Source organism: Grampus griseus (assembly GCF_964374135.1).
Source record: "Grampus griseus genome assembly, chromosome: 10".
NCBI lineage: Eukaryota > Metazoa > Chordata > Mammalia > Artiodactyla > Delphinidae > Grampus > Grampus griseus.
In genome coordinates, this window is record NC_139004.1 from 67,931,747 (window position 1) to 67,944,037 (window position 12,291).

The 12,291-nt window shown below is 58.0% G+C and overlaps 1 protein-coding gene across 1 annotated transcript; it reads right to left on the reverse strand.

Annotated features, from left to right (window-relative positions):
- Positions 1–5,013: 5,013 nt before the first annotated feature.
- TLR9 (toll like receptor 9) lies at positions 5,014–9,179 on the reverse strand (the record flags this gene model as incomplete). The annotated part of the gene is made up of 2 exons (XM_082663220.1): positions 5,014–8,217; positions 9,102–9,179. 2 exons carry the CDS (start codon positions 9,177–9,179, stop codon positions 5,128–5,130), a joined length of 3,168 nt encoding a protein of 1,055 aa, XP_082519346.1. The 3' UTR covers positions 5,014–5,127.
- Between the last annotated feature and the right edge of the window lie 3,112 nt (positions 9,180–12,291).

The following is a 12,291-nucleotide window of genomic DNA, read 5'->3' on the forward strand; positions in this document are numbered from 1 at the left end:
GCGTTTGTGCTCCTTCCCCTGACTCGTGCCCCTCGTGTTCTGGGTCCCCTGGCTTCTCGTGCATTCCTGCAACTATCTCTTGCCTTCTCCCCATTGGCCTGCAGCAGGCTCTCACCCATCCTAAAAATAAAACAGGCTCTCCCTCAGTCTTGACCCCCATCTAGCTGCTGCCTCTGTTCTGCTCCTTTTCTGTTTAGCCCTCCCCACTTGGTCTTTCAGCCTGTTCCTTGTGGAGGCTGCTCTTTTCTTGCCACGTCTTGCTTCTTCTTGCCAAATCCAGTGGCCTCCTGTTTTCCTTTCATTGGATCTCCCAGTAGTGTTTGAGGTGGTTGTCCTTGGCCTTTTTACAGCTTCCTCTAAGCTTCCGTGCCACTGACCTCTCCTGATTGCCCTCCTCCTTCCTGAACTGGTCCTTCTCTGAACAGTGAGGACCCCCTGGGTTCATCTCTAACTGCATGTAACCCTTCCCCTCCCTGCACAGGATCTCCCCCAGCCCTGGGTTTCCAGTTCCAGCTGTACGTCACTGAGGGCCAGCAAACAAGCACCTGAACCACGCAGCTCCTGAGGGCGCCCTGGGTCTGCCCACTCCTCCCCTTCCGGCCTTTCTCCTCATCTTCCCACATCTACCCAGTTACTCCCGCCTCTCATGTGGAAAACAACTCTGTCTTGCCCACGCGTGACACTGTTAGCAAGTCGTGTACGTCTTACCTCAAAGATACACCTCAGTCCAGGCCACTTCCTGTCACCTCCCACTGCTACCATCCTGCTCGTGCCACCATCATCCTGGCACCCGCCCCAGCCTCTACCCCACACAGCAGCCTGAGAGAGCTTTTTAAAAAAAATGGAGTTCCGTGGCGGTCCAGTGGTTAGGACTTGGCGCTTACACTGACGGAGCCCGGGTTTGATCCCTAGTTGGGGAACTAGGATCCCGTGCAGTACAGCCTAAAAAACATATATATCACATCCTGACCCTCCCCTGTAGAAAATTTTTCTGGGTCTTCGAATTGCACTCATTAAATTCTAGATTGTCACACAGACTGATGACATTCTCTGGGATCAGGATCCCATCCAGCTCTGCAGCCTCATCTCCCACCCCACCCCAATCTGTTCACTCTGCCTCACGTGTGGAAGCATACTGCTGGGCCTCAAATACCCACGGACGTTCTCACCAGCTTCCAGACCTCGGTGTTGTTAGCCATGGTTTCTCTCCTGGATTTCTCTTCCCTGGATCGTGGTGTGGATGCCTCTCTTCACACAGGACAAGGGTCCGCGAGGAGACCTTCCCTGAGCCCCCGGACTAAGGCAGCCCCCTCCTGTGTTCTCACCATCACTTGGCCTCCCCCCGGGCTGCCCTTCAAAGCCTTGGTCACCACCGCTGTTGACCGTTTCCCTGTCGTTCTCCTTGCTTCTCTCTCTCCAATGCCGTGCACTGTACCTGACACACACAGTGGACGTTGAGCAAATGTGTTGAGTGAACGAAAGGGGACTGTCTCAGCTGTAACGAAACACCACAGACTGCGGGGCTTAAACAACAAACATTTGTTTCTCACCATTCTGGAGACTGGAAGTCGCGGTCAAGGTGCCAGCAGATTCAGTTCCTGGTGACAGCCCTCTCCCTGGCCTGCACGCAGCTGCTTTCTCGCTATAAATGTACGTGACCTTTCCCTCTTCCTCTTCTTATAAGACGACTAACCCCACCACAAGGGGCCCACCTGCTGCCCTAATTTAAATCTAATTACCTTCCAAAGGCCCCACCTCCAAACGCCATCACCTGGGGGTTATTGTTTCAACCCATGGGAGGACAAACATTCAGCCCATAATAGGGACCAGTGAGAACACCCAAGGCTACTTTACCAGAAAGAATAGGTGAGCCGAAGATGGAGGACACAGAGCCTCCTGGCCTCGCTGGCCTGTCTCAGCTCCAGGGGTAACTGGGGGTGGCCCCATGCCCCTAATCAGCCCAGGCACTGAGAGAGCTCGCTGAGCCCTGGTCCCATCAGATAAAGCCACACACCTGGGCAGGCCGCTGGGCGTGATGGAAGTCACGTCCCCTTGGAAAAACCATGCGGTCCTTTCTGCTCAGGAAACACGCCTCACTCAGCCTTCCCAGCTCTGTTCCCTCATGAAAGCCTTCAGGGCCTTTGCATTGTCCTACACATTCCCACGCCTGGAACTCCCTCCACCTCCTTTCCGCCCAGTGTGGTTTCCCCTCTACCTTGGGTGGTGTTTCTCTCTGAATGCTTAATGAGACCCACCTTCCTTCTCATTAAGACTCAGAGCCAGCTGGGTCAACAAGGTCATGAGCTCAACTTCTCCTTGCTGCTGGTGGTTATGAGAACAAAGGATGATGGAATGTTCTGGAGGGCGTGGATGGATTTATCGACTGCTTACACAGGAGAAGCTTGGCTTCTAATAAGAATCCAAGTGTGAAGATGTATGATGTCATGGAAGTTTCCCAAGAATATTTAGAAGCCTAGGGTGTTAAATAAAATGTATTAGAGGGGAAAGGGAGAGCTGTAGCTTAGAACCTTAGCAGGTAGCATTTCCTTACATTTACATTTCTTCACGTCAAGTTGTCCTAAGTCTCATGCCCTCTACTTGTCTAGCACACACTGCTCCCCAACAACAAAGAAGCACAAGGAGGCAACACCAGGGTCCGCAGGCACCCCAGTCCTCCTCCCAGCTTCACGAGCCTCTGATTCAACCACATTTACCTCCAAACCCCGTTCAGTGCTCTGGGCAGGGGCCCTGATTCAGGAGGGTCCATCTCTGGGTGGAGAGAGAAAATCTCGAAGCCACATCAGCCAGTTGTCCTCAGCATAAGTCCCTTACCTAATAAGGACCACCAAGGACCCGTTAGGTTTCCCAGACTTTACACACATTACCACAAACCCTTGTAACAGCCTGCAGAGTAACTCTGGCCATCCCCATTTTCAGATGAGCAAACAGACTCTGCAAGGTAGGTCACCTGCACAGGATAACCCAAATGGCAGAGCTGGTGATCGCCCCAGGTAATCTGACCTGAGGCCCATCTCTTCCACAGCCTTGCAGAGCTGCGTTGTGGGCAGTGTCGAGGATGTCCAGCAGTGTGGAGGAGAGGGCTGGGAGCCAGCCACGAGCACCCTTCCCGACCACCGTATATCCCTCCCAGCTCCTAGCGCCCCCTGTGGGGCCTGGGTTAGTGGCTCTGTCCCCGACGCCATAGACAGCAGCAGAGCCTTTCCCTGCAGATTGAACCAAGCACCATGGACCCGTAGACTCACTTAAGCGGAGCCCAACAGTGTTCCTACCATAGCCCCCATGCTTCATCTCCTCTTCTTCTGAATCCTCAGCCCCAAAAGAACCAGGTCTGGGAGCGTGAGCGAGTGACCGTGTATGTGGAGGCTCTAGCTGGGAACTACCCAAGGGCAGACTCTGCTGGTCTGAGACAGGCAAATCGTGCTTCCCACATGCAAAATGTGGTGCCCTGGACAGGGCCCTGCCTCCTGCTCCAGATGTTGCCAGAGCGGTCTCAGAGCCACTCAGCAGGGGCCTCCCCCAAGACTCCAGCCTGGGGGAAGGATGGTTTCTGTTTTCTTTTCTCCCCAGGCATGGGCCACGGAAGCTCATGGGGCCACGCTATAACTTCAGCCTGCCCTTCCAGAAGCCGGATTGGGTCAGGGCCCTGGTGGGGCTTCTGATAGGTGGGTCAGAGATCCTCCTCTCTCTTTCTTTCAGGCAGGCAGATAATAGGGGATGCCAGTCCCCTGCAGGAACCCCTATACCCAGGTCAGAAAGGAGAAGGAAACCTATATTTCTCTCCCAGCTGTGGCCTGGAGGGAGGGAAAAAGCAGCCTCCCAGCCCCACCAGGGCTGCAAAATTAGCCAAGTCTGCATGAGCTCCAACCTTCCAGCCCAGAGGCCCTGAGCTGCCCCAAACTGGCCTGGGCCAGCCGGTTCCACTCTCCCACCGCCCCACGCCCCAGCTCTGACTGAGAGGCTGCAAGTGTCTCCTCTGCTCCTCGAAGGGCAGATTTACTTGTGGGGATGGTGAGGCAGCCGGCCTGGGCAAAGCACCACAAGAACTGTGGGCCTGACAGAACCCACAACTCCCCAAACACTTGTGGAGACCGTGAACAGGTTGTCTCCAAACACTGGGCATGTGGGCATCAAGGCTCCTGGCAGTATCCCAAAATCTATACTGAAATCTAGTATCAAAACTAGAAACACACACACATACTCCAACCTGGCTGCAACTCTCACCTAAGTGCAGTCAGCTGTGAGAGGTGGCGGCTCATCTAGGTGTCCATTTGATGTCAGAACAGAGAGACTCAGCATGTGCTCTAGGTGGAAACAGAAAGGGATGGATTGTGAGCTCACCCTAGAATCTTCCCTGACTCTCAGCTCACTGCTGCCAGGATTCACCCGCAGGCCTTCCTCTCCCCAGCCTGGACCAGCCTCCTGGGTGCAGCACAGAAATGGCCACCAGAGGGCGCAATCACCCCTCTGAACTTGCCTCAAATCTTCCCTATCTCCTTAGGAATGGACATTCCCCAGGGCCGCTGCCTCCAAGGAATCTGGCACCAGTCATAAATGAAGGGGGCCTGCAGGTTCTCTGCCCTTGAGGCAGCTTCAGTTCCATCTGGTGAGGGAGGCAGATCCTGAGACCAGTTCCAGAGGAATGCTGAGCTCGGTAGGCCTGGGCATCTGGGGAGGGGTTGACAGGGGCAGAAGACCCAGCCTGCTCTCTGGGAAAGACCAAGGCCGCACTCGGTGACCTTCCTCAGACTCCCCTGAAAAGATGCCAGTGAACACAATTGCCCTTAGCATCTTCCCTCCCCTGCGGACCCATGCCCCGTGGGCCCTCCCTTTTTCTCCATGACAATTACCCCCAAATCACCTCCTGCTCCCCTTCATTTTAGGAAGGCCTGGAGAATTCTCCCCTTTTCCTCCCACTCACACCTCCAGTGAGCTCAGGGTTAGGGGTTGGCCCTCCGGTAGCATTTATTAAGTGCCTGCTATATGCCAGGGGGCTGGGGGGAGGGGGAGGCAGAGCAGTGGTCTCGCCGAGCAAGGCAGGTTGGGGCATCCCAGGCAGAGGGGCAAGTAGAGGTGGGGCGATGAGGCACGCTGGGCTGTTGCTCTGTGCTATTCGGCTGTCGTGGGGCCCCGGCAGAAGTTCCGGTTGTAGAAATGGCGGTTGTCCCTGGTCAGGGCTGTGCCCAGCTGGGCCCAGAAGCTGCCCTGGCCACTGGGCTGGTGGGGCCAGAGGAGGACGCTCTGGCGGCACAGGCGCTGGCGCAGCCGCACGTAGCGGGAGCGGTAGGCTTCGGGGCGCAGGATCACCAGCACCACGACGTCCTTGCGGTCCTCCAGCAGACGCTGCTGGGCCAGCAGGAAGCTGGCACGCAAGAGGCCGCTGACCCGGTCCGTGTGGGCCAGCACAAACAGGGTCTTGCGGCTGCTGTAGACCGAGGCCCACAGGTTCTCAAAGAGCGTCTTGCCGGGTAGCCAGTCACGCTCCTCCAGGCACAGGCGGAGTGCCCGGCGCCCACGGCGCTCCTCCAGCTGTACCCGCAGCTCGTTGTACACCCAGTCGGCCACTGCGCTCTGTGCCTTGTCGAAGACCACGAAGGCATCGTAGAACAGGGCGTCTGCGCCCCGCCGCTGCCCCCACCGGGGCAGCCAGGCCAGGCACAGGTGGAAGCAGTACCAGAGGTCCCAGCCGCAGAGGTGGTGCAGCATGGGCACAGCCAGGCCCAGGGCCACCACCATCAGGGAGAGGCCAAAACAGTCCCAGGAGAGGGCCTCGTCCAGGCAGAGGCGCAGGTCCTGCGCGAAGATGCTGCGGCCCTGGAGCTGGCGGGGACTGCCACACTTGACTCGGCTGGGCAGCCCGGGCACGGCAGCCTGCACCTCCAGCAGGAAGTCCACGAAGGCCGCGCCACAGGCGCAGTGCAACGGGTTGGTGCTCACGTCTAGGATTTTCAGGGTGCCCGCTACGGAGCCAAACCAGGAGGGCTCCACCGTCTTGAGGGCGTTGGCACTGAGGTTGAGCTCTTCCAGCCGCTTGGCGAGCACAAAGAAGCCGGGGGTCACGAAGCCGATGCTGTTGCCGCTGAGGTCCAACTTCCGGATCCGGGTACCAGACGGCAGGCTGCCATTGCTCAGGGCCTTCAGCTGGTTTCCCGCCAGGTCCAGCGTTTCCAGCTGGGGCAGGAGGGCCAGGCTGCTCCAGTTGAAGAAGCCCAGGTTATTGTCACGGAGACGCAGCAGCTTCAGGCTCTTGGGGAGGTTGTCCAGGGTGCATGGCAGGAGGGTATGCAGGCGGTTCTGGGACAGGTCCAGCAGGACCAGGCTTCTCAGGCCTTGGAAGAAGCGGAGATAGAGGTCTCCCTCAGCCCACATCTGGCTCAGGGCATTGCCACTGAAATCCAGGGCCTGCAGCGAGGCGCTGCAGAGCTGCTGGGACACACGGCTACGGATGTCGTTGTGCGCCAGGCTGAGGTAGCGCAGGGAGCGCAGCTGGGCCACGAAGCTGAGATTGTGGCCCACGCCCTGCATGCTGAAAGGCTGGCTGTTGTAGCTGAGGTCCAGTGCCTCCAGTCGCGGCAGCTCCGTGAACGAGCTCCCGTGGTACAGGTCCAGCTTGTTGTGGGACAGGTCCAGCACCCGCAGGCTGGTCAGCGGCACGAACTGGGAGCCATTGACCGCCTGCGAGATGCTGTTGTGGCTCAGGCGCAGGCACTGGAGGCGCGAGAGGCGGGCAAACATCTCTGGCTGGATCGTCACCAGGTTGTTCCGTGACAGGTCCAACGTGAAGCTGGAGTTCTTGCAGCTTAGCGTGAAGTCCTCCAAGCTGAGGGTGTCCAGTGGGCCTGGAGCGAGGTCCCTGGACGGCAGCCAGATCTTCGGCCCACTGTCCGCCTCCCCCAACGTGGCTGCCGGCCTTGCAGCTCCACTGATGCGGTTGTCCGACAGGTCCACGTAGAGCAGGCCCGGGAAGGCCCCGAACATGCTGAGCTGGGCCTGGTTGATGAAGTTCATCTGCAGACGCAGAATCTGTAGCATGGGCAGGTGTGCCAGCGGCTGAAGCGTGGTCTCGCTGAGCGAGCGGAAGAAGATGCCGTGCATGTCTAGCTCCTTCAGGGAGAGCAGGCCCCTGAAGGAGGGCGCCAGGTGCAGGTGGGCGAAGGACACCTTCTTGTGGTAATTGAAGGACAGGTTGAGGCTGCGCAGCCGGGCCAGGCCCCGGAAGGCCGTGGTCTTGGTGATGCAGTCATAGAGGAAGTTCTCACTCAGGTCTAGCACTTGGAGCCTGCCCAGGCCACGGAACCATCTGTTGTCCAGTCTGTAGAGAGAACTGTCCTTCAACACCAGGCCTTCGAGGCGGCTCAGGTGGCTGAAGGTGTCGGGGTGCAGCTTGGGGAAGTGCTTCGGACACTCCATGCAGGGGTTGCGGGCATGGTCACAGCGGCGGCAGTTCCCACCCACGTCGAGCACGCGCAGGGCGGTCAGATTGGCCAGGTCCTCGGGCGCCAGGGTGACAATGTGGTTATAGGACAACAGCAGGGTCTCCAGGCTGGGGGGCAGGAGGCGGGGCACCTCCGTGAGGTTGTTGTACTTGAGCGACAGGTGCGTGAGGTTGCCCAGGCCAAGGAGGGCGCCCGGGGCCACCTCCAGTGTCCGGTGGCAGGGGTTCTTGTAGTAGCAGTTGCCGTCCATGTACAGAAAGCGCAGGGCGTGTAGGCCGGCGAAGTGGGTGGGGTCTAGCACCAGGATGTTAGTGTGGCTCAGCGACAGGGACACGAGGGACCTGGGCAAGGCGGGCACGGTCGTGATGCCGTTGTAGCTCAGGTGCAGCTCCTCAAGGGTGGGCACGGCCAGGAAGGTGTTGGGCTCGATGGTCATGTGGCAGGGGAAGTGCATGGGGCTGAGGCCGGTCGGCGGGCAGTTCCACTTGAGGTTGAGGATCCGCAGGCTGGACAAGTGGGCGAAGTCGGAGTCATGCAGGTGGTGGATGCGGTTGGAGAGCAAAGAGAGGCTGGTGACATTGGCCCGGGGCGCCGCGGCCGAGAAGTGTGGCACAGACTTCAGGAACAACCAGTTGCAGTTCACCAGGCCGTGGGGCTGGAGTTCACAGGGCAGGAAAGCAGGCAGGGTGCCCTGGGCCAGGGCTGCAGCCAGTGCCACCGCCTGCACCAGGAGAGAAAGGGGGTGCCGGGTACGGCAGGGGCCCTGTGGGGTGGGCACCGTGTGAGGGCACGGCCCCAGCTCCACCTCTCCTGCCCCACCCCCCGGGTCTCCCGCAGGGCTCCCAGCCCTCCAGGGAGGTTCCTGTTTCTCTGCCCAGTGCCCATCCCACCTCCAAGGCCCACAGGGAACTTGGACTCAGGTCTGAGGCCCAGCCTTTGACTCAGAACGGGGAGTCAGAACTGGTTCTGAGACCTGGAATCCAGACTCATGATCTAGAGCTTTCACTCAACCAAACCCCAACTGGACAGGAGAGCCAGGTAGGTGGTCAACAGGCCCCCCAGGATCTCCCCGACTCTCCCCTTCCGTTCCTCAGAGGTCATTTCTCTTTCCTCCTGAGCAAAGGGGCATCTTCCCTTCCCTCCAGCCCCCTGAAAATCTCCCTCTGCTTTCTACCAGGCTTCTCCCAGCCCTCCCTCTCCGTTTGGCCAAGAGGTGGGAATGAGGGTCTCCTGCTGGGGCTCAGGCTGTCTACCACCCAGGGTCCTGGCCAGAGTGGGCACTGCCCAGCTCTTTCCCCATCTGCCCACCTCACCCAGCCCAAGCACTCAACCTGCTGTGGGTCAGAACGGATTGGAGGGGAGGTTGGGCAGCAAAGGGCAGACAGGGCCCAGCCTGGGTGCTCCCCTTGCTCGCAGCCCAGCACCACCACTGAGCGCAGCCCTAGGCCCCAGCCTCCTCACCCAAGCAATGGGTTTGTGTCTCATGGCTCAGAGAAGGTCTTCTGCTCTGATATCTTCAGGGTTCAGTGAGTTTCCCCAGGGCCACCTGGGTGACTGTCCCTTTCACCATTGCAGCCACCAATCCCACCTTTCTCCTTACCACTTCCCACTGTCCCCTTCCCTGGGGACTGAGGGCTGCTATCCTACCATGACAGGGAATGGGGGCTTCTCCAGAGGGTCTGGCTGGCAGACTAGGCAGCAGCTGCAGGGAAGGATGCTTCGCATTCACAGCCCCTTCCCGTGGTGACGGCTTGGGGAACAGAGGAAGTGAGAATTTCGCAATAACCTAGCCCCCTTCCTTCCCCCACCCCATGCCCAGGGCAGGGGTGTCGGGGCGGGGGGGGATGCAATGAGTCAGAGGCTATTTGCATAGTCAGGTGGCAGCCGGCCCCTTCACCTCTTCCTCTTTCTACTCTCCCCCCCACCCCTCTTCTCCACAGCCTGTCCTAAGAACCCTCCACATCCCACACGGGCCTCACACCGGTCCTCTGGGAAGTCTGGGGAGAAACAACCACCAGAGCCCAGTCTAAGGTCAGTGAGAGAGTGGAATTAGGGGCAGTGCCAGACCTGGGTGGGCTACTGACACCCATGCCAGGGCCTGCTCAGCCCCTGCCCCCAGGCAGCACTCTCAGGCCAGCAGCTCCCGCACTGCCCTTTCCTGCCCTGCGGCCCCATCCCCAGGGCTGTGTGCCATGCCAGGCCTGGCATACAGGGTCGGGGGGCAGCACTGGCCTTGCCCAGGCTCACCTGCCCCACTGCAGCTGCCACTTCCTCTAGGAGCAAGGACTCCTCTGCATTCCCAACACACCATCAGAGAACAAACCCCATGGCTGGACCAGCTGAGACCTCCTGGCTCATCCTCCCCTGAGGCTCTTCTCACACGATCCTTCTGACCCAGGTAAGAATCGTAACAGATCACTCAGGCCCAAAGCCTCAAGGTGACCCGGGACCCTCAGCAAGTCCTGCTGGCTCCAGGTTCAGAATCTGCCCGTTGCCCCCCACCTTCACATCCACCAGCCTGGTCTGAGCCGCCATCACCTCTTGCCTAGACCAGTGCAGTCATCGCCTCCTCAGGGTTGTCCTGATTCTGCTCTCAAGCCCCAAAGCTTATTCTCATTAGACCCTTAGGTCACATTAGGTCCCTCCTCTGCTCAGACACCTCCACGGCCCTTTCTGGGGTCAAAGCCAGTCTACATCATAGCCAGCAAGGTCCTATGGTATCTGCCCTCTCACTGCCTCCCTGACCAGTCTCCAGCCATTGGCCTTCTAGCTGTGGCTTGAACACACCCATGTACTCTCCTGCCCCAGGACCTTTGAATATGCTGTTTGTTTGTTTATTTAGCTGTGCTGGGTCTTAGTTGTGGCATACAGGATCTTCATTGTGGCGTGCGGGATCTTTCAGCTGCGGCATGAGGGATCTAGTTCCCTGACCAGGGATCAATCCTGGGCCCCCTGCATTGGGAGCATGGAGTCTTAACCTCTGGTCCACCAGGGAGTCCCCATTCCCCCTGTCTTGAAGCTTTTTCCAGATACTCACATAGCCCCCTCCCTCACCACCTTTACATCTCTGCTCACACATCACCCTCTCAATGAGGCTTTCTCTGACATTCTTATAAACCCCCTACCCCAGATTGGGTTTTCCTGAGCTCTTTTACGTAATTTGTCCTTAACAGTCTTTACCTGCTAACACACCATAATACTGATTTTTCATGGTTTCTTGTATATTCTCTTATTCCTCTGCTGGAACGTCAGCTACTTGAGGGCAAGGACCTCTTTGTCTGTGTCCCCAGAGCCCAGCACAGTACCCGGCACATAGCAGGTGCTCAATATTTGCTGAATCCATGGGTCTCCAGCACTCAGCCCTGGGCAGGCACAGAGAGTGTTTCTGAGTCATGGTTGAATGAATGAACAAACAAATAGGGCTTCTGCTGGGAGGGGAAGCTTCTCTGTGCTTCTCTGTGCCCACCTCTGGATGGTGTCATGGCAGGCAGGCGCCAAGCTGCCAGGCGTCCAGCTGGTGCACAGGCCCAGGCGGTTTAGCAGTCTGAGGGCGATGGCATTGTCCTCCTGCTCACCTGAGAACCAGTGTTTGGGGTGGGAAAGGACATGTCTCCTTCTCTGGATTCTGGCTAGGGTTCCAGCTCTCCTCCCTACAATTCTAAGGGCTTCAGGACTTCCCTGGTGGCACAGTGGTTAAGAATCCACCTGCCAATGCAGGAGACATGGGTTTGAGCCCTGGTCCGGGAAGATCCCACATGCCTTGGAGCAACTAAGACCGTGCACCACAACTACTAAGCCTGCGCTCTAGAGCCCATGAGCCACAACTACTGAGCCTGTGTGCTGCAACTACTGAAGCCCGTGAGCCTAGAGCCCAGAGCCCACACTCCGCAACAAGAGAAGCCACTGTAGTGAGAAGCCCATGCACTGCAACGAAGAGTAGCCCCTGCCCACCACAACAAGAGAAAGCCTGCGCGCAGCAACGAAAACCCAATGCGGCCAAAAATAAACTAATTAATTAATTAATTTTAAAAATAAATAAATAAGGGCTTTAGTAGGGGCTGAGAGAGGCCCCAGGGATGGGATACTGCCCTGAGTCCCAGCCCAAGATGCACTCTCAAGAAAAAGGACGGTGCCCATCGAGCAGCTGAATCCATCATCGGCCCCACATGTCCCCACCCCTGCACAACTCCCACCCAGGATGGAAGGGGTCTTCCACCCACTTCTCAGAGGCAGAGAATGAAGTTCTGGTTCCTGCTGAATCCCAAGCCTGAGGGAGATTCTCCCAGACTCCCTGGGACCAGAAACCCAGGCCCTTCGGGGCACAATGCAGGTACCCAAGAGAGGGCCCATGAGATGACAGTGAAGTCTGCACATGCACACATGGGCTGGAGACACCAAGACCCAGAGGTCCACGGAAACAGCCACCATGCCTCAGGGCCACGGCAGCCGGGAAACCTCGTGGACAGAGCTTACTCAGTGTGGCAGGCCCCCAAGGAGGTCCATGTCCTAATTCCCAGAACCTGTGAATATGTTCCCTTATGTGATAGAGACTTCGCAGGTGGGATTAAGTTAAGGCTCTTGAGATGGGCAGAGTATTCCGGATTATCTGAATACAATCACAATGTCCTTATAAGACAGAGGCAGAGAGGATTTGACTACTGATGGCCATATGATCACGGAAGCAGAATCAGAGATAAGATGCTATGCCCCTGGCTTTTAAGATGGAGGGGCCACAAGCCAAGGAATGCAACCGGCCTCTAGAAGGTGGAAAAGGTGAGGAAATGGATTCCCCCGAGGCCTCCAGAAGGAAACAGCCCTGCTAAAACTGTGACGTTAG